The following is a 26,069-nucleotide window of genomic DNA, read 5'->3' as shown; positions in this document are numbered from 1 at the left end:
CACGGGCACCAGGGGCCGGCCGGCTCCGAGCTCCCGCAGCGCGGCCTCCATGTGCCTGAGGCGGGGCCCTGCTGGGGTTCCTGGCCCAGGTAGCCTGCAGAGATGGCCGGGGGTGGGCAGTGCTCTCAGCTCCGGGCACCAGCTTGGACTGGGTCAGCCTCCTTCTGCGGTCCTTCGTCACTACCTCGGCCTTCGGCTCAGAGATGCAGGCGTGCTTGGGCAGGAAGGTCTCGGCGGTGGTTGGCTCCTCGTGCTGGCGGAACTTTCTCTCTGCTTGTCTGTTTACGGTGTTTTTCCAGTTTCTGGATGCAGTGGGCCCTGGATGGAGCATGGTGATCCCTTTTCCAAAGTTTTATTTTCCACAGATTAAATAACTCAGAGTTTCAAAGGTCCAGAATATCTTTTTATTGAGGATTTTAAGTGGGACAAGTGAAGCAAAGGAATTGTTTTCACAGCCCTCAAGATGTAAATCTTTATGTACAAAGGAATGGAATTAAAACTCAAATTTGAAAAGCTAATAATTCATACTAACGATTGGTAGAGATGTCAAATTTCCTGCTACAATTTCAATCCAGAATTAACTTCTAAATAAAATACCTGGAAAATTAAAGACTTAGTTGAATCTTAATGCAGCAGATATGGACTAGATTTTTAGTTCTTTGTAATTTTGTGTAAAAATTACACACTGTATTAGTATAAATTATGTTAGGGAAGAAATTTGGTCCCTGCATTAGTATTCCAGACAAATTTAAAGAAAGTCATCTTGTTGTTTGCTTCTGCTCTAAGTAGGTTTTTTTTTTACATTTTACTCAAATTAACTTGTAAATATTTATGTTAAGATAAAAAATGATAAATAAAAAACAATAAATATAGATCATCTGGAAGAACATTGTTAAGACATTTCCCCCACACCAAAACAGTGGTATAAAACATGAACATGACGCTTGATAGGATCCACAATAAAGTAAGAAAATGTCTGTTCATGATTCTTTGTTGAAGGGTAGCACACACCATTAGAATCCTGAAAACGATAAACTTAAATTAGTACACAAATACATTTAAATAATAACCAATGTATTTAACTAATATATTTTCTGTTAAAATCATTAAACACACAGAATCTTTGATAATAAATTGGCAGTTAGTTAATATTATTAAATACTGACTGCCATCTACTATTCTAAGAATACATATGTACTATATACAAAGATGCACAATTCTTGACCTTAAAGAATTTATATTTCAAAGGGAAATCTTATCTTTTGAAAAAGTGTTTTTAAAGTGTTAATATTGCAAAAATTACTACTTTATAATTTTCTAACAACTTTGCTTTCTTGTAGAACGTGGTCTGTATATATTATGAGGGCAGTGACTATGTTTCTTTTGTTTATCAACAAAAAGGGCCCTAGGCCAGCACAGTAGCTGACATGCAGTATATATTCAATAAATATTTGTTAAGTGACTGAATGAATATACTTAGAAACTGCTTCCTATGTGCTAATAATCTTTCGTATACTAAAATTAAAGTATCAGATTCTGTGATACAAAGACATTTATGGCATTTTACTTATTGGCCCTATGAATTATTGTCTCTAGTTCATCTGAGAAGGTTCATCTGGCCACAGATTTAGGTCTTATTCTTTTTTAATTGAAGTATCATTGATATGCAATCTTATATTGGTTTTACAACATTATATTGGTATACAACACAGTGGTTCCAGATTTAGTTCTTAAATAAGGAAGGAGTATAACTAGACACAGATGACACAAAGGAAGCCAGGAGGAAAAAAGTTCATACTGTTCTCCAACTAAAGCATACCTTATCAAGTTTTTATTTTAATAAAAATCTAAGTATCATCATCTTTTCTCCTAGGCACAACATCATACTAGTTGCTAACTCCATTGTAACAACTCTATTTAATAGCAAGTAATTAAATCGATAGGTTGTAAATTTCCCCTTAACACTTACATATGCTGTGACTTTAAAGATAGAAGAGGTTATTTGTATTTTCTTGGTTTGAGGATTCTTTCGAACACTACAATAGGGGAGAGAAGGACACTTTTAAAATATAACAAGCATTAGCATAATGCTGTTAAAATATGGATCCCGTATAGTATTCAGGTGTTCTCATTCACATCCAACAACGGAAATACATAATATCCAACCAAGTGGCTTGAGAAGGATGGCATCTGTGGTTTCATCCAAGCATGGAACAAGGTCAACTGAACTGAAATGCAGAAACCTGAATTTTAGTTAGAAGGCTGAGGTCAGCCTGAGAGATGATCACGTAACTCCCAGGCCAGACACAGTTATTGGAAAAACCAGGACGGTAAAAGTCAGATTAAAGTGTAAAAGACAGCTGTACGGGGTAGATAAAAGCATACTAAAGAATTAAACAGCCCAAACACAAATGCCTGTTTTGCCACTAGTTTGTTATTTCACTTTGGGCAAGATTAACCCTTCCTGAACCTCAATTTTCTCATATGTAAACTAGGCATACTATAGTTCTTATATGAGAATTAAGTGGATAATGTGTATGAAAACTATGTGTTAAATTATGTACTACTAAATTATATTAAAATAATTTTCTCTTAGAAACTCTCAGTTATTCCCTCACAAAAGATTATCTGTGGCAAAATATAGTGAGGAAGTAAACTAAGGATTGAGGAAATCAGCTACAGATAGTTATATATTAATATATACATAAATATATACATATCACATTTATAAGACTTTATAATCTGCAAAATATCTTTATATACTTTACCTTATATAAAGATCACACAATTCAGTGAGACAGGCATTATTTTGGCAACTTATAGATAACAGAACTGGGGAAGTTAAATGATACATTTAAGACATTCCAACTAAAAGTGATATTTATGGGAAGAGAGTCTAGGTGATACAGTCTAATTCTCTTTACCTACATACCTCCTGTTTATCCTATACCTACACTCTATACATACATATGCATCAAAAGTATTATTCATGTCTGACATGTGTAGGTTAAGCTTATAGGAAGAAATCCCTCTTCTTCATTTTACTGGTGAAGTATTGCTTCTCTTTCACTACCTATGTAAAAGTAATAGGGAGAGAGAGAGGACAAAGAAGGTAGACTTTGTGGGAGGGACTGTGTGTACGTGCATGCATATGTGCATGTTTGAGCCTCTACACTTAACTGCAAATAGCTGGATCAAAGCCATTTCAAGGTTCAAGATTCTTAGGCAGTTCTCATCTCTTAAAACATTTAATTCAGATTTAAACCCAGAATCACACAATTAAACTGATTTCCATATTTCTATGATATAGGTTGAGATAATTTTATTTCTCTAATACCTAAGATGTGCTACTTCGAAGTTGAAAACTACATTTAACATTTTGTGCTTATCTAAGGGATGACTATAAGCATTACATATAAGACATCAGTATATACCTAATAACCACCCAGACCAATATACAGAACATATCTACGGTTATATCTAATTTTAAATCAAGATCTAGAGGTGGTTATATGGGTGGAAACATATATGAAAATTCACCAAGCTGCATGTATACTATGAATTGTTCACTTTACTGTATATAAAGTATCTCTCAGTTAAAAAAAATCTAAAAACAAAAAAAAACCCTTGTAAAAGTTTGTGTTCATCAAATAAAATTTAACATACTTCATTTAACAATCACTTAACACATATTAACATGCACCACAAGTGTATTATTTTAAAAAGAAACTGTTTGTACATTCTTAAAAGTTGGTTTCTAATATAAATAAATCCTATTATTCCATTTTATTACCTCTGATCCTGTATTACTGTTATTCTGAAATATCTTTAAAACAATTTGTCTGATTTTTATAGGTCAAGTAAATACACTATCACCTATCTTACATCTCTTAAGAAAAAAAGAAAAGAAAATGTTAAGTGGTACTTGTTGGTGTCCTAGAATGTGCTGCTAATTATTACACTGTATCAGATTTTTAGCAGTCACTAACTCACTCTCCAGATAACCATGGTTTTTAAGGATGCTGGAACATAATTTCTGTAAGTTCTTTTTAAAAGTATGATTACATTAATGGTTTAGAAGTAAGATAATGAATGGTTTCTTGTCAATTATCATTTGTGCCAATTTCTAGGATCAGTCCCATATTGACTCCAAATGTGGTATACAGACCATTCTAGGTAACTCTGATAGTTTTAAGAAATAAGAATCAGGCTGCTTAATTATCATCTAAAGGCCATGATCTTAAGCCTCTCAGCTTAAATCATAAAATTTCACATCTGGGGCAGATATGTAGTTAGGGGAACTTCTCTGAAAACTTTGACAACAGCACATGTTCAATGTCTAAAGTCGAAAAGACAAAGGCAGCAGTAGTAACTACAGAATTATTTCTGCATAGATGTTTTTGAATGTAATGAAATAATCATTTACTCCCTGAGTAATGATTGATAAGATGGTTCTAAAGTATTTTCTGTGCTATTTAAAGGAACCATAATCCTTGAAAAGAAGGCATTTTCCAAAACATTTAAGGGGTGTTTTTATAGGACTTGTAATAATAGATGAGGGAGCAAATATCTTAAGAACATTTTACCCTTTTGTTTGTGCCAGACTAAATAAATCTGCAACATGCCCCCAACGTCTACAAATGTAAGTCAAGGGCTTCGTTGTTAGAATGAATTAGTGATGATGTTTATCTGCAAGGGCAGGTTAGATACTTTAAAGCAGATACTGCATGTATAATTAGAAAGATAGCACTTTTTCCTAAAGAATGTAAGCTTGTCCAAAACTCAAGTAAAGAAACAGGAAAAAATGTCCTTCTTGGTTAAACTGGCTTGTACAAATGAGTTGATTAGATACGTAGCTTTCTGAGAAATTAGTGCTGAGAAATTAATTACCTCAAGTTCCATCTATACTTCCTCTACTTAGATATTCCTTAATAATTGCTGTATTGATCCACCCTCTACATCTTTATCTTAACCAAATGGCACAGCATTTGACCAAAATCAGCATGACTCATGTTTGAAAAACTGCAAGGAGTGCATGTGAAATCAACATAGCTCTTGAGGGATTCTGCGATCATTTACTCCATTCAATTGCTTTGTGTTTGCACCTAAGCCAACTTAAGCAAATGTTCATTCTAATCATTTTCTACTAAAGTTGCTTTGGGAAAACAATTTCATACACTCACCCCTCCAATTCAGTAAAGAAATTTATAAGCACAGTTAAACTTGGGCCATGAGACAAGTATTTAATGGTTTTCAAAGTAATACTGTAATTGGACTGGGCTCCTTCCTAGCCTCCCCTCTAGTGACAAACTCGTGATGCATCTTCCGGGAAGTGGGAATAGACCGCCCTCTCTGACAGCCCTGGAGGACTCTACTCAAGACTTCCCTGACTGCCCACAGCCAATCTGACAACTTCCTCTTCTGAACTTCTGGAGTATTTATTAGACTACAAAAAGATGTAAACATTTGCCTATGAATAATTAAACATTATATAAAAATTTACTTATAAGAGATTTTTAACAACTATTATTTAATATGTTATTTTATCATGATTTTCTTAAGGTCAAGGACTTTCTGATGATCCTCCTCTCTCTTTAGAGCTTGGCAGAGTTGTGTGTGCAGTACTAACACTTGCTGGCTGCCTATTTAAGTGATGGCATGGACCCAATTCCTGTTCTTTCTGTTAAGATGTCATGAATTTTGGTTACCCATTTTATAAGTGGCCATTACTCCTTGAGTCATGCTTTTTATTAGCGAACAAAGAGCATAGAAGGGAATCACAGATGAGAATCCAGGTACGAGAATACTGGTAAAAACAGCAGTTTCTTCAATGTGTAGGTACTAAGGTTATTTCTGTTTCAGATATCTCCAACAGAATCTCCTCCTCCACAGCACATGGTAGTGAGGAATTCCACAGGTTCATGTGGCTGATGAAGTATAACTCTGCGGTTGCAGCAGTGTGAATGTGTGAGTGTGTGTGTCTAGAGTGTACAGAAGAATATCTACAGGGAGTGCAAGAAGCAGTCTTGTAAGTTTTCATGGGCCGCAAAGGACAGTATGTTTGATGTACGAATGTGTACGCTGTTTCTGAAATTCTGAAATTTTAGGGAATTTTTATGAAGTTCTGTTCCTAGCATATTCCTTCCAATCTTCATATACTGACACAGTAACTTTTTCATAAAAATCAACACCAATTATAGAAATATTTTAATTTTTAAACCATATCAGAAATAAACTAAACTAACTGTATCATAGTTGTTGTACAGCTATATGACACATAGAATGGATGTGAGAATTGAGGTGTTGAGTATAAGAAATGTAACATTCAAGAGTCCAATGAGAAGCTAATTCTGTTGCTAAAGTAAAATTTTATAACTAAACACTGGGACCCTTTGCTTTCACTTTTTCCTATTCCCTTTGCCTATAAAGATGATCCAGTATCTTTATCATTGAAAAATCCAACCAAAGAACATTCATTATAGTGAGATAAAAGTATAAATAATGAATCTGAGAAGTTTTATCCTCCTTTGATCTTAAAAAGAAGGAAGAAAACCTTGGTGTAATACCTAAAACAAACTGGGATTTGGGATTAATTTTAAAAGGCAAATATTACACCTATATGACAATTCTGCCACCTCTTTAAGACAAAACTAGTAATTTTTTTTTTTACTATTACTCAAGCAAATTTGAACATCCTGAGGTATCTCATGTTCTCTTGAGATTTAAAATGCAGCCTGAATAAAAAGGGAGACCAGGAAGATGGCAGTTGCTAATAAGGGATGGGGTGGGTAACAGGTCTGAATGAAAAAATAAGAAGAGGCAGATGAACAAGCGGGGACTAAGCACTAAAGGGTCAGGGAAATCTAGAAATTTTCTAGCCTGGAAGAGAAGGAGGTAGCTATGAGAAGGAGGTCAGGGTGGTGCTATTTTTACACACTCTGGTTGTTAACAGGACCTCAAACAATGCTGGGTAATCCCACCATAGTTAAATAATTGAATAACCAGAGATTTACCTATTGTAATCTAGCAACATTACCTCAGTAGATCCTTATAGATAAGCTTTGTGGTTTCCAGATATGGGTTAAGCACATCTTCATATTGACAAAGGGCTCCACCAAGGCAAAGATGTTTGAAAAGACAAAACAGGAACTCGTCTCTATCTGGTTGGCTGAATATTTCATATTTTTCTGAGTCTTCCATTAGCAAAACCTATGTAAGATGATAAAATTCATCTTAATGTAACATAATTCAAAATTCTAATTTTTATGTTTTCAAAAGATTCAATTTATATTTTCAATAATAATCTTACATCTGTTTTATAAACCAATCCTGAGGTAAATAGAGAGAGTAATCTGTGAGGCCTGCACTTATTTTCCCTTCATTTTATTATTAGGTACTGATGTTCAATGAAAGGAATAAATCTAAATCTAATTCTTCTCTTCTTCGGCTTTATTTCTTTGTTCCAGCTTATATCTTTAGTAATTGTTTTAGTGCTACTGCAATTTTAGTGTAGTCACCTTAAATCTTAGTTGTTACCAACAGGAGTGTAAATAAATGGAGAAACTTCTCCTTTCCATAATGTTCAAAGCTTTCTATCCAGAGGCTAAACACAAATGGTCAATATTCTAAATCCTCTCACCTTACAGTATTTGGATCACTACTTTCCCTGTCCCCATAATTACTCCATTTTGAACTATTCAGATACCTGCAGCTTCATAACCACCTCTCCATTATCTGTTCTCTTCTAATAATATCACTTTACACAGCACTAATCTACATTGACTCTTGCTCTCTTGAGACTTTGCTACCTCTTTCAGAAAACAGACTAAGTCTGATGTGGAGGATTTTCTTCTATCTCTGGGTATTACATACAACTGGTTAATTTGTTGACTGTTGCAATCATGAACAAAGTGATGAATGTACATCACAACATATATACTGAACTATATATACTCCACTTACTTTAAAAAACAATGTGAAATAGCTCACGATACAGATACGGTTAAGAGAAAAAAAATAAAAAACAAAAAACGGTGACCGAGAACTAAAGTGGAAAAATATACATAACAAACTCTAGATGGAGAAAAGCTATTCTGTGCATAACAATTAACACTACCATATAGATAAGAAGGGAATATGAGTTATATAATAATCTCTGTCCAATAGCAAGCAGTACACTTATTTCAGAAAATTGATTGTTTTATTGATCCCAGTCTCAAATGAAAATTAATCTCAGAGTCATTATATGAGGAGTTTTAAAAAATAATAGACCCTATGGTGTTGTCTATATATAGTTTTCTTATAATGATGTGATCAAAGCCAGTATTCATAGTGAAATACAGGTAAGGGGAAGTGGTCTGTAGCTTATTGCTCTCTGGTTCTGCCACATCCAGCACTTGCACATCTCACCTTCCTTCCTTCCCTTTCTCTCTCTGTAAGGACATGATGTGATCCTGAAGCCCAAGTTCAGAGCTACCTAAAGATCTAGCTTAATACAGGGAGACTCAAGCCCTTAGGAATGAAGAGTTAACACATTCTTTACATAAGCACTCTCATTATTAACTTAATTAGCCTGTGCACTTTAAAAACTACAAACATTTTTTAAAATTTAGAATAAATGTTAGAACAATGAACATTTGGCTTATCTTCCTCTCCATTCACATACAGATCTCTTTAGTTGTACAGCCCTGAGAGTAGGTATACAAAAGTTAATGAATCAAAGTTCTGGGCCACAGTTAGGAAGGAGGTTATCATCAGCACTTACATTACACAGTGTGCCAACAGAAGCTGTATTGCTGCACAAAGGGGGCCCTTTTCAGTTCAGGCTAAAGCTGGACGTTACTTATTCATTTCAGCCAGAAAGCAGCCAAGTTAAAACCTTCTCTGTTGCCACAGAGTGGCAAAGAATACAAGAGGAAAACATATAGGCATCTAGCAGAAAAACACTGAGTCCCAGAACTTCCCGAATAGAAGCGCTATTCATGGCAATAAATCAGACAGGCAGCAGCAGGCAGTTTTGTGGAGTATTTTGTTGGAAAGAAAATCCTCTTTTAAAAAGTCCATTACTGAGGCTCTGTTTGTAGAAGTGAGCTCTCTGAAATTAAGGGTAAGTGCCTTGAGACATAACGCCCGCACAGATTAGTGACAATAAAAAGAGCTGAGATTAGTAACAACCCGAAAGTAGGGAGACCCAGCTAGATCAGATACTTTCTTCATGTTAATTTCCAATTCTTGGTAAGAAGTAGAAATTATTATCAAATCCCTTATTGTATAGTGTTTATAGTATTGCATTATACATGTATATATATATATAAATATACAACTCATTTAATTAAGGAGCAAACTATAAATATAATCTCATTCAATTGTGTGTTTGGTTATTCTCAATTAGCTAATTGTATTTTCTTCTAAACTAAGTGTTCCTTTAGGTATTGTACTCATGTAGACTGACGTATAAACTGGCTGGATGCCTCCTGGTCTCCTATGGACAAGATTCCTGTATCCAGAATGATGCATCAGTTACTTCCCTAGCTCATTCCTACCTGAATCTGCAAAACAATAGGCTTGTGCATTTCCCTTCTCTCTTAATGTAGAATAATAGTAATTAGTAGTAGTCATTGTTAATATTATCAAAAATTTACTAAGTGCCAGTCATTGTGCTAAGCCCTTTAATGCATGATCTCACATAATTCCTACATTACTCATATTTTATAGATGAAGAAACTGAGGCTTAGGTTATGTAGCAGTTATTAAGTGGCAGAGCCTGAATTTGAACCTTTATCTATTCGATACCAAAGCCCTCATTTTTAACCACTCTGCAACTCTTTCTCAATAATTAAATAATAACTTCAATTAAACAGTATTTCATACTTTTAAAAAAGTGCATTTAAATACTTTTTCACTTCTCAACAATTTTGGGAAGAAAGTAGAATGGGTATTTTAATCTCCATGTTGTACAGTTAAGATCTTGAGGCTCAAGATATTGAATGATTTGCTTAAGGTTTTTATTATTGTGTAAATACTCGGTAAAAAGGTAAATAATCTCCTGATTACAAGTTCAGTACACCTCTCACTATCAAATGGCTTTTTTGATCTCAGAAATGAAATAAAAAGATTTCTTTACTCCAGGGATATTTTAAAACATTCATTTGATTAGTTGAGAGCCCTATATTGAAGAAAAACGGCCATCAGTTAAAAAGGTCAGGTGTTTCTATCTTAGCACTACTGACATTCTGGGCCAGGTAACTTTGTGGTGTGGGGCTTTCCTGAGCATTGTATGAAGTTTAGGAACATCCCTGGCCTCTACCCATTAGATCCAGAACCGCCCAGTAGAGAACTACTGATATACACAAATCATTAGGTTGACAGTAATAGTCCCATCCAAGAAATCTACCAATGTAATTGGTTTTTTTTACTCATTACTCATTGATAAGAGGTATTTTATGGATTTTAGGAAGGCAGAAGTTGTGACATTAAGCATTTAATGAAATAAAATTCTATTTTGAAATTTTGTAATTCTGTACTTACTTTTCTTAACTCATCAGAAACCAGAAAGGGATCACAAAAAGAATCTAAACATTTAACAATATGTCCATTGTCTCGTACAATATCTTCATCATATAACCGATCAAAAAATGACATTGAAAGCTGTGTGCAAGGAACGTTCATAGCTTTAATTTTTTTCACTTCAGTTCCTGAAAAAAAGATATTTTAAAAAGATAAAAATTTAATATTCTGAATTATTTCCAAAATAAGTATCATTATGCAGAGATTCTAAGAAGTAATGAAATATGATTCATGTTTTGATATATTTAAAAGACAGGTAACTTTGGGGATTTTTATTGTGTTCTTATTTTGCAGCTTGCTAATGTTTTATTATTAAACGTTGTAACAAAATTTCATCATTTCAGGCTTAGATTGAGGATACAGAAATTAGAAAATGCTTGAAAGTGAAATACATTTTTTGTTTAGTGGGAGGGTTCTTACATCAGTTTTAATATATCTACATAATTACCTACAAAAACAATTGTTTTTTATGATTTTGGATTTGTACTATGCTTAATGTCTTATAATTCATATTACAGAAGTTTAAATTAAATTAATATAAGTAATGGGTGTTCTAAAGTCCTTGAGGGTGTTCTGAAAATGTTTCTATTTGAAAATTTCTTCCTTGTGATCCCACTTACAGTGATTATTACAAAAAAAGGTTTTTTTCAAGTCAAGGTAAATTTCAAGCCAGGCCCTAATCAAGTTTTCACAAATTTGGAATTAGAGGAATTTAAAATCATGGTATTTTTTCTGTTTTTCTCTTGTAGCTCTAGTTCTTCCCCTTGTACCCCTCCCGGCCTCCAAACTTATCTCCTGAATGTGTCTTTTAGGAATGAATTTCTCATTATCAGGGGTTCTATTAAATTATAGAAAGACAAAAGATTAAAGTGAGTATTTTTATTATTGCCTCAACATATCACTCAATTTCTCTCTCTGTTATGCATCCACATATATACAGGCACTCAGATATAAAGGGGTGGTGCTCTTTTTTCCGAAAGTTCTAGGGAGGTTGCAGACCCAGGCATAGTAGTCCTTGGTGTGTCCTCTCCCATGTATTTGCTGTATCTTTGACCTGAGAAGTAACTTAAGCTTGAGAAAATACTGATGATTATTCACACTTCCTCCTTCTTGCTGTCCTCCCACCCGGCCACCTCAGAGTCCTGCTGGGACCTGTTATTCTCATTCTGATACTGAGCTGGACTAGTGTGGAGGCAAGAAGGATGTCTGGAGATAGGAACTGTATATGACTCAGTAATTTCAAAATCTAAACTACTATGAAAACCTGGTTTCAGACAAAAAAATCCTCTAGAGGATTAAAGGGGAAAGAGCACAGATGACAACAGAGCAGATCTGAGCAATACTGAAGACCAAGGAACAAGAGTAAAGCCAGCCAGTCTATGAAGGTGGGTTGATGGCTGAGGATGAGGAACTGACACTGGACAACATGCCATTTTCATAAAACTACACTGGCTCTGATTTGGGGAGTCACACACACAAGAGGGTGTGGATGGTGAGAGAAGGTAATTAAATTCAAACCACTTTATCTCAGGCAAAGAAATAGCATTTGCTATGGACTGAATTGTGTTCCTCAAAATTCATGCCGAAGTCTCTCCTTTTTTTTCCATTCATCAGACATTTGAATGAGACCCAACCTGGTCTGACCTCTGCCTTAGGGTTGCTCATTGTCCAAAGAGAAATATGAATTTTGAAAAGGCAAAATTCAGTCCATAGCATTCTGCCCTTGGCTCCTTAAATTCATGTCCTTTTCATATGAAATACATTTATTTTGCACTAATAGCCCCTCAAGTCTTAACTCATCCCAGCATCAACTCTAAAGTCTTATGTCCAAAGTCTCAAGTATGGGTGAGACTTGAAGTCCAACTCATCCTAAGGCAAAATTTCTATTCAGCTATGGACCTGTGATGTCAGACAAGTCACGTGCTTCCAAAATACAATGGTAAGATAGGCATAGGGTAGATGTTTTCATCTCAAAAGGGAGAACAGGAAAGAAGGAAAGGGTGTTGGTGCTAAGCAAGCCTAAAACTTAGTAAGGCAAATCGCATTAGACTTCAAGCCTCAAGTATAAACCTCTTTGGTTCAGTGCTCTACCCTCCAGACTCACGGGGGCTACGGCCTTGCCGCCGAGACTCTCCCCGAAAGATGTAGGGTGTTGCTGATACGGAGGGGATGGCCCTGACAATCTCTGAACTGCCTTTTTCAGTCTTCTTTTCTTGGAGAATAATGCATGTTTGTGGACAAATGACTCTGGTTGGTTCTGTAGGATCTAAGAAGTCCGACAGCTTTGATTTCATCTTGTTTTTTTCTGTTCCCTTTAGTTCAAACTGGCAGCGTTTTTGCTGGTACGATCCCATCTGTACACCTGGCTTCTGCTGAAATGGCTGATCAAGTCCATGAGTTGTGCCCATAATCTCTATCAAATAGTTGCTCAGCCCCATTCGTATGTTCTCTTCAGAACAAGCTTTCTCTTGCAATATGAATGGGTTGAGAATTTTCCAAATCTTCAAGTTCTGATTCCTTTTTGTTTAACAATTCCTTCCTCAATTCATCTCTTTCCTTTTATATTTTACTGTAAGCATTCAGGAGGAACCAAGTCATTCCTTCAACTCTTTGCTAGGAATCTCCACAGCTAAACATCTAATTTTATTATTTGCAAGTTTGACCTTCCATAAAACATTAGAACACAGTTCAGCCAAGTTCTCTTTTTATAACAAGGATTGCCTTTCCTTCAGTTTCCAGTAACATGCTCCTCACTTCAATCTGAGACTTCACCAGAATCAACGTTAACATCCATATTTCTAGCATGTACCTCAAAACTCTCCCAGCCTGTGCCCATTACACAGTTTCAAGGCCACTTCCACATTTTTAGGTATTTATCACAGGAGCACTCCACCTCTTGGTACTAAAATCTGTATTAGTCTGCTTGGGATGCTTTCACAAAATACCATAGTTTAGGTGGTTTAAACAATGGACCTTTATTTCTCACAGTTCTAGAGCCTGGGAAGTCTAAGATCAAGGAGCCAAACGATTCAGTTCCTAGTGAAGACTCTTTCTAGTGTGCAGACAGCTGCCTGTAGCTGTGTTGACTGTACACAGTGGAGAGCTCTGATAATCTCCCTCCTCTTCTTATAAGGGCACTAATCCCATCATGAGAGCCCCTCAGAACTTTATTTAAACCTAATTATCTCCCAATCATCTTCAAATATTATCACAGTGGGGGGTAAGCCTTTAGTCTAAGAATTGGTTGTGGGACACAATTCAGTCCATAGCACAAACTAAGTGTTGTACAGGTATTTGATTAAATTATGTCTCCAACATTTATAAGATATACAATGCATCATTATGATCACACAGAAAGTTAAGAATATATTTTTTTCTTCTTGATATAAGGATTATAATATGCAAGATATTTCCTTTATATTTGGTATCCAAGTTGGTACTTTTCAGGCAACTTTGCTAATGTGGAAGTAGTACAGGCAGGATGGTGTAGTGGTCAAGGTCTTGAAATCTGGAGCCTGGCTTTTAATCGCAGCTCCATATGGTCAGCTGTGTAAAACTGCAAATTACTTAGCTCATGCCTCTGACTCCTCATTTGTGAAACAGGGCTATATAACAGAACCTTTCACAGAGCTGTTCTGAGAGTAATAGGAGGTAATATGTATAATGCACATAGGAAATAACCATTTATGTTAGCCGAAAAATGACAAAGTGTGTCTAAATGAAGGGGACTATGGCAGCTGGCCGAGAAGACGAAGCAGCACCAACAACTGGTAATGGCGGCAGTGCAGCCAGTGGTAAACGAGGCTCCATCATCACTCTCTTTGAGACTGGTTCACTTTCTAAAATGTCATTTTTCTCATTTTTAAAGCCATTTCTTTTGCTTAAAAAGGCCCCCAAAGCAAAATTAGAGAGAAGATGGCCGATATATTAGAAAAAGAAGAAAAGCAAGTAGGAAGAGATAAAAAAAAAAAAAGCTAATGGAGGAGTGCTAGTAATCCACTAGAAACTTGTTTCTGAAATGGCATGCTACCTCTTCTACCCTGTTTTCCAGTGTACTTCTAATTGATCCTGTCAGGCACATGTGGAATTTTAGAAGCTCTCTTACTGCAAAGCTTTGTTCAAAAATCAGAAAAACGTCAGTGTTATTTTGTGAAGTATGTACCAATATGGGGAATTTGGATACTTTTTCAATGAACCTTATTTTCTGTAAATTAACTGAGTGAAGTTACTGTAAACATATTTTATAAACACTGTGATACATGACTCTAGTTATTTTTTAAGATTTTGAACTGGTAAATATATTTGTTCAGATACGCAGTTTAACTTTGTAAGTAGTCTGAAGATCTTATACCAGCTTTTTGCTCTATAAATTTTGTAGTGGTCTTTAGCCAGAACCAATAAAATCTGACCTACTAAGCCTATCATTATGAATGTAATCTTCATCTTGACTAATTTTTTATTTTTGTGTAAGTCTACTAGAATTCCATGAAAATTCAATGTAAGAATTTAGCAAAACCCCACCTAATTTAAAATCAGCTTGTTGAGCAGAAATCTACATTACCAACCATATTCTCTTTCTAAAGGGAATGATGATCTGTTCTATTGTTAAGAGGCCTCAATCTAAAATGTGAAATATAGTACTCATGTTTTTGTTTTCAAAATAGTCTTCTATCAACTCTCTAGTTTATTCCTTGACTTGAGAGTTATTTAAGAGATTTGAATATTATTAAGTGATTAAGTGTGTTTGGTTATTTTTCTTTAGATTTCTACCTGTGTGTCAATGTACTATGAAAATATCTGTATAAAGTTCTTCTTTTGAGAATTTAAGACTCTTGCCTCCATGATTTAATATAGTATTATTTTATGAATGTTCCATGGTGGCTTCATTCCCCTGCGCTCACTGAGATTTTGCCCAAGCATCCTCACATCAGTAGAATCGAACCTGACCCTTTTTCCTTAAGTAGAATGGACTATTCCCCTCCTTTTGCTCCCACTGCTATGACAGCAGCTGTGATACATTATTGTACATATTTGCTTTTTACATATCAACCAGTTCCTTGAGTACAGGTTTTCTCTTATTCATCTTAATGTTCCCTGCATCTGGCAGAGTCCAGGAAAGGAGGACAATAAATACTTTCCAAATGAATGAAAAGAAGGAACAATTGCTCTTGTGTGCTAAGCTAGGATAGTAGCAGTGGATTCCCAGGAGAAAGATGTAGGCCTGGACTGGCACATCTGATTATATTTGACCTTGATGTTATCAGATTAGTCATTATTCACAATTTGTATTTAAATAATGAAAATTCCTGAGGCAAAGTTTTGTTTTAATAGTAAAACAGTCATCTGAAAAGATGCAAATAAATTTTATTTACCTAATGTAATCCATTGTCCAGAAGAATCTGAAAGTAACTTCAAATTGGGAATAACATTTGGGTCTTTGAAAAAAGCCTAAAATACAAATTTGAGGGAACAAGTTAGATACTTTATTATAAACAATAAGAATTAATTTTTAGTAAGTCTAATAAAATCTCATTTAATTCAAATAAGGAAAGACAATTTTAAACTGTAAATATCTAAGTAATAAATAAAAATAAATAAAAAAGTAAATCATGAATACAAAATAAATTAAAAAGTAAAGTAATATATACTTTATAAAGAAATGAAGTTTTGTTATTAAAAGTTGGAACAGTACGAACACTGTACATCCAAGTAGATAAAGTAGATATACAGTAGATATTTTTGGACCTTAAATAGAAAATGGTGGTTTATAGTGAAATGTAGGAGGTTATATAATATTTGAAATACTTGTTTTCCTTCAATCTTATTTTTCAAATTATGTTTTATTAATCAGGACTCCTACTGCTCCTGATTACACCTAAATTTAAAGTAACCATCAATTTAATTCTATCCAAAGGGCACATAGAAAAGTAACAGGTTTGGCTTCATAAAAATGAAAATTTTCTGAATGGAAAACGAAAATAGCCAAGAGTTTTAGTTCCAGCAGGTGACTCTGGTTGAAAAGATCAGACAAGAAACTTATTAAAAGTACCTCAGGCAGTCCACATAATTTTCAGGAGGTGGAGAGAATCAGGCTAACAGCTGGGCCCTGGGAACAATCCAAAATCATATGCAATAACTTCCCTGATGAGGAAACATTTATCCTTGCTGCAGCCCCATCAAATACTAAAGGAAGTGACCAGCATCCCTTCCTCATCAAGGCCACAGCTGTGCCAGGGCTGCCCTGCCTGAAAGCTGGACACCTCTACCATCACTTTTGCCAGTGAAATGGATTCCATATGCACCTCTTGAGTTGTTCACTTTGAAATCCCAGTCCTGCACTGGTAAGTCTCTTGGGAAAACCTAGATCCCAGGGTCTGGGCTCCGAGTACAAGAGAGCCAAGCGTTTTGGGTCCCACTTTGGACTTCCTTAAATGAAGGGTGGAAATTACCACCAAATCACGTTTCTCCATGAAGAGCAATAAAATATAAGAAAAACAATAGATGGGAGTTAATAGTTACAACGAATATGATTTAAAGTGTGGTTGGGGTGGGGGGTAGGGACTAACATTCTCAATGGTTAAAAGAAAAATATTTTTGATAAAAATAACCTGACAACCTAATTTAAACATGGGGAAAGCATAAAAAAAGTTGTGTAAAAAATATAAATAGCCAATAAACTTATGAGATGTTTAATTCAAGAAGTGACAGAAATTAAAATAAAAACCAGAAGATATCACTTTTATTCATCACATTAGCAAGATTTTTAAGGCTTTCATTGAAAGTATGCACTTTCATACACTATTGGTGGAAGTATGGATCTTTACAACCTTTTGGGAAAGTAATTGGATATAGAATCTTGAACATTAAAAATATGTGTATCTCATGATCCAACAAACTCCACTTTTGGGAATATGGCTTATAGAAATGAAACCACCAGTAGATAAGACTTGTGTATAAGGACTTTTTAATATTATTATTTGTAGTGTCAAAACCTGGAAACTTCAATTACCGTCAGTAGAAGAATGGTTGAATAAAATACAGTACATCTACACTAGATGGTATGTAGTTATTGAAAAAAAACAAGACAATTAAAATAAACTACATAAGAGCAGGGGCCTTGTTTTTCTTAATCACTTCTATATCCCCTAGTAGTTATTCAATAAACATCTACTGTATTAACTTCAGAAGAAAACCATGTTTTGAGTAGAAAAAGATTATGTGTATGATAAAATAAAACCTTAATTTATATGAACATAAAGAAAAGAATGGAAGAATATATACCAAACAGTTCTCTCAGAAATGGTAGCTGTAGGTTTATGGAAAGAAGGGGTCTGAAAAGGCAGGGGGTAGGATTGGATTGGGATAGAGAAAGATTGCTGACTCTATGAATTATTCTTTATTGTTTAGTTTTTGCAGTATTTCTCTTATTTCAACATTCCCTTCAAACTAACACTCTTTTCCTAAATAGCTTCTTGAAAGAAGAATCTGCTTTACTTCTTTATCAGTTATTCTTCTGTACCTGGCTCCTGCCGCCATCACTCAACTAAAAGTACACTTGACTTCTAATTTCAAAATCAAATGGACACAGTCTCTGCTCTCATGAACTTACAGACTGAAAGGGGAGATATTAAATAATGTCATGAGTATTATAAAAAGTGCAGGATGCTAATGAAGCATGTAATAGGCAGATCTAATCTGTGTTGGGAAGAAAGGTTAATGAAGAAAGAACACTTAGGTTGGGATCTGAAACAGAGCAGGAGTTAGTGAGGCAAAGGGGTACTTTAGTAAATGTTTAATAACTGATATCTTCCCTTTCAACAAAGCACTGATTTGTAACATTTGCTGAATTCCATGGTGGATTTCAAGTTGCCAATAGTTTAACAACCAGCACACAAAGATTCCTGAAAATTGAGCACTGAGGCAGTCCTGAATAGGCTCCAGCATGACACTGGAAAGACTATTTTTAAGGTGGAGAAAATGGCAAGTTTAAAGTTTATAAGGTGAGGAAAAAGGGAGCATCCTATTCAAAGAAATTAAAGAGGTTCAGTATGTCCAGAGTCAAAAGGGGCAATGGTTGAATGAGGCTGGGGAGTTAAACTGGACATTATAGGTCAAAGACAAAAATTTTGATCTTGATAGAAGATTGACCTAGATTGATCAGTATTTTGATCTAAGGCAGTAGGAAGACAATGAAGGTACTTAAGCAGAGGGAAGATATGATTAGTCATATTTTTAAAAGTTCATTCTAGCTGTGGTGTGGAGAATGAACTGAAGGGCTATAAAGAGAATGGTTAGGAGGGAAGGTACTGCTGTATTCCAGGGAGATTTGATGGTCACATCAGTCAAGATGGTAGCAAGTGTGGAGGTAGAGAAGTGGATGGATTCAATGAATATCGAGGAGGAGGAATCAAAAGTTGATGTCTGGAATTTTGCATGAAAAATCAGGCAGAATGAATGTCATTTGATGAGAAAGCAAACAGTGAAGAAGACCACCAAGTGTGTGGGGTGAAAAGCAATACATTCAACAGGTATTTACGAATGTCTACATTATGCCAAGCAAAAGTCCCTGTTCCCACGGAGTTTATGTTGTAGTAGTGGAAGATAAAGGTACACACTTTACAAGTATTACAGAACCCCAATTACAAAAAAACAATTTTTCACCCAAATTATTCCTCAGAGAAAAAGAAAGTTTCCTAGTACCTTACAAAGTCTTTCAATTAAAGAGTGTTTTTGCAACTATTTTAAATTATATAATAAACATTTTGAAAAGACATAAGCTAGAATTAACCTCCATTACCACTGGTTTTGAATGCTTTTTAGACGTCTACTGAAAGAATCAGTATAAGGGAAAATTTAACTCAGATTTAGTAATTATTCCTGGGGGATATCAACTTACAACTACATTTTAGATGTCACTATAATTGGAGGCAGGCTAAGTGGCATGTAGTGAATAGGCCCTTCAAATAAAGCAATATGCCAGTTGTTACATTATTGGGATTACAATTACACATCTAGAGAATGATTTAAAACAACAAAACAAAAAAAACCCTGCCCTATTGTGTGCAAATGGTATTTTGGATTACAGAATTTCCAGTTACGCATTAGGAGATTCTCTGTATCTCAAATAACTTCAGGAAAGCTTATGGGCTTTGGAAAAATATTAATGATTGACGAATCACAGTGATAACAAAGATACTGATGTCAAAATGCATGTAAAGATTTGAATAAATTTGTCATAAAATGTTGAGATTGGAAAAAGTAGTTCTAAATATGTAATTTAAAATGTATTTTTTATGCTACACATATGAAATATAAGTAGATCTATCTAAAAGCCTGCTGGTTTCTGATCCAATATTCTCTCCTTCTTCCATAAGAAATCCCAATATTACTGGGACAGCAATGTGCTCCCCTAAGTCTGTACTTCCTAGTCTCCATGGTATGTTGCCATGAGATAAGCAGATCATGAGATGTATGCAGCAGTGTTGTGCAACACATCTACTGGAAAGCTCTAAAATTAAGGAGCTTCCTTGCAGTTTATGTGGAAGATTCCTCTCATTATCCTGAGTTCCACCGTGAGGGTGCCAACATTGTATACAGAGCCCAGAGCTTTCTCTTGAGCCTCAAGGTGAGACCTTATATTCCACTATGTAGGATTGCCACTTGGGTGCACCTTAAATTTGGTATGCCTAGAACAGACCTCATTTTCCTTGTCTATTCTTTTGCATTTTTTATGCATTTAATGGCATCATCTGCACTTCAGTCAACCAAATCAGAAACTTGGTCATCCTACATGTCTCCCTCTGCCTTACTTTCAATTATCTTGTCAGTCCTTGAGTACTGCTTCTCTCCTCGACAATTGTCCATGCCATGCCAGTATCGTCTTAATTCAGGACATCACAATATACTTCCTGGAGGACAATGGTTTCCAATTTGGTTTCACTGTTCCAGACTCAGTCCTAAGAATCCATCCTCAAAACTTCTGCCAAGGTGATCTTAGTATTTAAAATTTTACTGTCTTGCTGAAAACCTTTCAGTGACTCCTCACTAGCGAGATAAAGCCCAAACTCCTCTACACACCACAAAAGATCTAAAATACCATCCCACTTATCTGTTTAACATTATCCCCCAACTTTGTTGACCTTACAAACTCCTACTCATCTTTCAGGCTCTAAGCTCACGTGGCTAGTCTTTTGTAAACCCTCCTCTGACCACCTAAGTCAAAAACAGTCACTTTTTCTTTTGTGCCACTACAATACCTTGTGCCTATGGTATGTTTTATATCACTTCTCACTCTGCAATGCACATTTGGTCCATTTCCCTCTTGTTCAATCTGTACAGACCTAGGAGCTAAAGAAATGTTTGCTAGGAGAATGTTTCCTTCCTTTCTTCCATCCATTTACTACTTCAATAATGAACTTTTGGAATGTAAGCTATTTTTAAATTGAAAGGGAAAATTCAAAATCTGGAATTCTAGTTTAAGTAATACCCTTTGTTCGGTTATGAATCTTTGTAGTGGAAATGACATACAAGTTTGACTCAAAAGGCCTGGGTTCTGCCATTTGCTAGGCATCCTTGCACATATTATCTAACCATTCTAAGCTTCAGTCTCCTCAGGTGTAAACCGGTAGTCAAAACACCAAACTTATCAGATTGTTGTAAAGATTAAGATAAATGTATAAAAAATGCTGAAAGCTAAATCCGGTACACAGGAATGACTACTGCTATGGAAAAACACTCTGTAAATTAGTATACAAATGTTAACGACAACAATAGCACTCATGATGAGCCAGGCATTTTGCTAAATATTTCATATATATTACTTCCCTTAATTTTTCATAACAAGCCCATCTGATATTAAGCATTATTTTTATATAAAAAATACTTATATGTCAAGCAGTGTGATCATTTTGCACAAAAATAAACAGACTGAGGAAGGTTAAGTAACCTGCTTAATGTTACATAGTTTGTGAGTGGCAGAGCTGGAATTCAGACATAACTAGAGGCCAAAACGGGGAAGGATCCAGATTTTGTAGGGATGTTACTAAGTGTATATAATTTTAGGGGCTCTAAGAACACAGAAGCATCTATTTTTGAAAAATTTCAAAAGCATATGAGTATATGAACATACTGCTAGCATCTCTTAGAGTTCCTTCAAACAGGTTTCTGTCAGTGAGGAGTTTGAGCTAGTGAGGGGCCCTGAAGACTCATTAGCTTCAAGGTAAAAATCTCCTCTGGACTGTGCTCTTAGCCACAAGGCTTTATGTCCTCCAAATGAGTTACATGAGGAAAAACAATGAATATATGAGTATATTTCTTTGATTTGAAATACAGGAATAACACACTCACCTCACAGGGAAAAAAATTAGGATAAACAAATATGAAGACCTTGAAAACTAGAAAAAATATTGCCTGTATTATGGAAATTTGTTGTGCTTAACGGATGAATTTCAATCTGAAGTACTCTTATCTATTAAACAACCCAAATTAATCCTCCACCCTTCTCCAGGAAATTTTTCCCAACACCAATGTTTCTCCATAGGGTGATCTTTTTCCCTGTGCCTAGGGCACCTTACATATCCTGTATTACAGCACTTATTGTGTTGTAGAGACATTCCTACATTAGTTTCCAAAACTGCACATGCCTCAAAAGCTAGGATCAGGTCTATTCATCTTTTAACCACCACTCTGGTGGCGGGGTCATAGTAAGTATTCAACAAATATTACTGAACAAATGACATATCAAAAATTTTACAGCACTCTGAAATTCAGTGAATTAAGAGTCCTAATCTTTTTTTTAACATTATTAATTTGAGAGCCATTACTGGTATAAGTAAAAAAACACAAGAAACTATAAGAATCTAACCATGAGTATTTGAGAAATGTCATTAACAGTATATAATATTAACATTACACCACTATCTTGGGAAAGGAAAAAAAAGACATTTAACTAATTTACCCTGTGATAAGGGTTGAATAGTATCCCTCTCAAAAGTCACGGCCTTCCTGGAACCTCAGAAAATGACCTTAGTTCTTGGAAATAGGGTTGTTGCAGATGCAATTAGTTAAAACGAGGTTATTTGGGAGTTAAGGTGAGCCCTTAATTCAGAGTGACTAGTGAAGAGAAGAGACCTGGACACATGAAGGCAGACAGCTGAGTGACTTCGACAGGGTAGAGATTTAAGCTGTAAACCAGGGCAACTACTAGGAGCAACAAAGAGGTAAGCAAAGATTAATCCCCACAGATTTCAGAGGTTGCTTAACTCTGCATCCACCTTGATATTGGATTTCTAGCCTCCAGAACCGTGAGACAATACATTTCTGTTGTTTTAAGCCACCCAGTTTGTGGTATTTTGCTACAGCAGTCCTGGGACACAAATATATCCTCACAGTAAATATTCCAGTTTATAAATTAGGCTATTATTTTCTTCACTGCACTTATCACTCTGTATGAGATGATCTGATTTTTTTTACTAGCATTCTTGCCACTCCCGTAAGATCTTTGAAAGCCAGGGTCCTGTCTCGTTCCTTCTTGTATCCCCAGCACTTGACTGAATTCCTAGCAGGTGGTAGGCCCTCAGGAAGTGTTTGGGACTGAGTGATAATCTATGCCAACTGTACACTACAGTGTATTCAGACCTGAAGGACGTGAACGGCAAAAATAGTATCACAGACCATAACAATACTTTCCATTTCATAAGAGGAGAAAATCGACCACCAGGATTTAAAATAATGTGACTGAATTTTAATGAATGCACCAGAACTTGTATTTTCAAGGGAGTTTTTCTCTCTTAAAAGCAGTCACTTCTAGCAGCTAGACTAATTCCCACAACTCTGCTATTGTTTAAAACTTTGTAGAATTCCTCATTTGGAACTGCTGTTTGAGCCTGTTATCACAGGGTAGATTTGATTTCGAGAAACAACCAAAAGTAATATGAAGCTATGCCTAGTAAATAAAGCTAGTGGTGAAACTGGGTAATAATATTAAAAGATGAGATGTGCCTATTAAAAGAGAGACTGATTCTCTGGAAAGAGACCGACTTTCCAGAACTGAAAAGTTCTTTTCGGCAGGATACTGAAGATGAGCTAAGTTATGGTGAAGGGAAGTGGAAAAGTTCCTTTTAAAATGTATCGTTTCTCTCTTTATTACTATTAAATTCAAAGAAAACGACGTCATTAAATAACGGCGTGTTCACAATAATCTTCGCCGAGGCGGGAAAAGCTCTACACTCGGCGGAGACCCCGGGACTCTGCACTCCCCATTACCGACCATGACGAACTCGTCCTTCCGATAAGCCCGGAACGTCTCGTCGAACCCGAACGCCTGCGCCTGGATTCTGCCCAGCATGGACCTGGGGCCGAGGAGGGAAAGCGTCAGTCAGCACGGGCACGGCACCCCCGACGAGCGCGTTCCACCAGTCCCGCCCCGCCGCCGCCCCGCGCCCGTCCCTGCGGCCTCGGGCTTCACTCGGGACGCAGCCACTCGGGCCCCGCCGCCGCCGCGAAGGCCAGGCCCCCTCGGCCCCTCACCACTGGCGCAGCCGGGCCGTGCTCTCCCGGGAGCTCAGGGACTGGAAAGTTTTCTGGGGCAGGAATCTGAAGTAATAGCCGCCCAGGTCGCCGGGCTGCCCGGCAGCCATGGTGGTCCCGACTGCGCGGAAGTGGGGCTGTTGCCATAGAGACGCCGAGGCCGTCGCGCCGGCCGGTCGCTACGGGGGCGGGGCGGGGTCACGCGGCTGCTCCGCGAGCCGAGGGTCGGCCGAGAAAAAACTGGCAGTACGTTATTTGTTGAAATTAATTCTTAAAAATAATTACTCAGCGTGGGTTACTTTCTCTAAATTTGGGGACTCACACATTGTGGAAGAAAAATATTCTGAATTAATTAGGTTCATCTATTTTGGAACACTACTGTCTTTTACTATCTGGCTCTTTTTTTTGTTTTGTAAGTTTCATCGGAAGGCTAAAAATTTTCCATACGCTATATAGTACAACGTGCTGTTTAGTAGAAAACCATTTCTTATTTTCTCTTGGAAATTATCTTTAGTATTTTGTTTTCTCCAATAGCAGGGTACCTAGGCTTCACCATGGGGGGAAAGAACTTTTCTACCTCTTAGCCTACTTCCCTTTTCGTTTTCCCTAGTCCTCAGGAACTGATCTTGATGATTCCTTAGCAACAGCAGCAGGAGGGACGGAGAGCGAGAAACACACACAATACAGACAGTCCTCAATTTAGGATGATTCGACTTTATGATGGTGGGAAAGCAATGTGCATTCTGTAGAAACACTACTTTGAATTTTGAACTATGACCTTTTCCCCCAGGGGAAATATCGGGTAAGTTACTCTCTGCTGAAGCGGGGCTGTGGCCTCAACCTGCAAGTTCCCAGTCAGCCAGCTGCTGATCACAAGGGTCAACGATCCATACACTTACAACCTTTCTATGCCCAGAGAGCCATTCTGTTTTTTACTTTGAGTACCGTATTAAATAAATTACATGAGCTATTCAGCTTTTCATAATTTTATAAATATAAATTTAAATTATAATTTATAATTATGTAAGTTATAATTAAAATAGACTATGTTAGATAATTTGCCCAATTATAGGCTAATGTAAGTGTTCTGAGCATGTTTAAGGTGCGCTAGACTAAGCTATGAAGTTTAATGTATTAAATGTATTTTCAACTTAAAATATTTTCAACTTCAGATGGGTTTATGGGGCTGTAATCCAACATAAATTGAGGAAGGTCTGTTTTCTTTTTCATTGTTGATTAGTACAACCCAGTTTATCTCTTTGGGTTGTTTACAGTTTGAGGCTGTTCTGAAAGCAACTATGAACATTTTGGTGCATGTCTTTGATGGCCTTACGCAATAATTCCTGATGAAAATATAGACAGGATTGGAATTGCTCAGTCATAGGGTATAAGTTCTTCGTTTACTATTGCCAAAAAAAATTTCTAAATTAGATCAAGCAGCTTTTCAGAGGTATTGAACTTGTCCTTAGCTTACCACACTCTTCAGCACTGAAATCTGGCACATGTCTTGAGAGGGAGACTGAATGTGTGTGAGGCAGGCCACATCCTTCTAGTAAGACTTTGTTTTCTAAGCATTATGAAATTATGTAAAATTTTACTCTGTGCTTTAGAAGTCTTTGGCTGAGTAACTTACAATCCTACACAGTCTCCAAACTCAGCAATTTTTTTTTTCAAAATACGGCCATCAAATTTCCTTGCATGACCAAAAGTCATTCAATCTTCACTTTGTATATCAGTTAATAAATGAGACTATTGAAAGAAAAGTCTTGTAAATATTAGCTCATTTTGGCAAGATTTCTTGGGAGAGCTATTAAAATGTAGATCTCTTGATTCCACCACCAGCGACTGAGATTCCATAGGTCTTGGATGGTGCCTAGGAATTTATTTATTTCTTTGTTTGTTTGTTTGTTTTGACTTTGGTCTCTACTGTATGTTTGTTTTTTAAAGTTTTTATTAAGATATTAATGACATACACT

At 36.2% G+C, this 26,069-nt stretch overlaps 1 protein-coding gene across 3 annotated transcripts; it reads right to left on the bottom strand.

Moving 5' to 3' along the window:
- Positions 1 to 381: 381 nt before the first annotated feature.
- On the bottom strand, positions 382 to 24,254 carry CFAP300 (cilia and flagella associated protein 300). 3 transcript variants are annotated; one of them, XM_017679998.3, is made up of 7 exons: positions 24,094 to 24,250; positions 23,834 to 23,915; positions 15,939 to 16,014; positions 10,528 to 10,694; positions 7,037 to 7,209; positions 1,970 to 2,036; positions 382 to 1,021 (listed from the first exon to the last, which is right to left on the bottom strand). In XM_017679998.3, the coding sequence occupies exons 1-7, from the start codon at positions 24,201 to 24,203 to the stop codon at positions 893 to 895; spliced, it is 804 nt and encodes a 267-aa protein (XP_017535487.1). In that variant the 5' UTR covers positions 24,204 to 24,250; the 3' UTR covers positions 382 to 892. The 3 variants fall into 3 exon arrangements, with proteins under 3 accessions (XP_017535487.1, XP_073095491.1, XP_073095489.1); XM_073239390.1 differs by lacking the exon at positions 1,970 to 2,036 and having other exon boundaries at positions 24,094 to 24,253; XM_073239388.1 differs by lacking the exons at positions 382 to 1,021; positions 1,970 to 2,036 and adding an exon at positions 2,045 to 2,228 and having other exon boundaries at positions 24,094 to 24,254.
- Between the last annotated feature and the right edge of the window lie 1,815 nt (positions 24,255 to 26,069).

The sequence above is a fragment of the Manis javanica genome, chromosome 6, assembly GCF_040802235.1.
Source record: "Manis javanica isolate MJ-LG chromosome 6, MJ_LKY, whole genome shotgun sequence".
Classification (NCBI taxonomy): domain Eukaryota; kingdom Metazoa; phylum Chordata; class Mammalia; order Pholidota; family Manidae; genus Manis; species Manis javanica.
The sequence above is the reverse complement of the archived record's forward strand: the minus strand, read 5'-3'. Positions and strand labels throughout refer to the sequence as shown.

Coding starts and splice junctions, on each gene's coding strand:
- CFAP300 (XM_017679998.3), bottom strand. CDS start 24,203: ATGGCTGCCGGGCAGCCCGGCGACCTGGGCGGCTATTACTTCAGATTC. Junction 16,015..23,833: donor GGAAGGACGAGTTCGTCATG/GTCGGTAATGGG, acceptor TTTGTATTTTAG/GCTTTTTTCAAAGACCCAAA. Junction 2,037..7,036: donor ATCTATAAGGATCTACTGAG/GTAATGTTGCTA, acceptor CCCCTATTGTAG/TGTTCGAAAGAATCCTCAAA.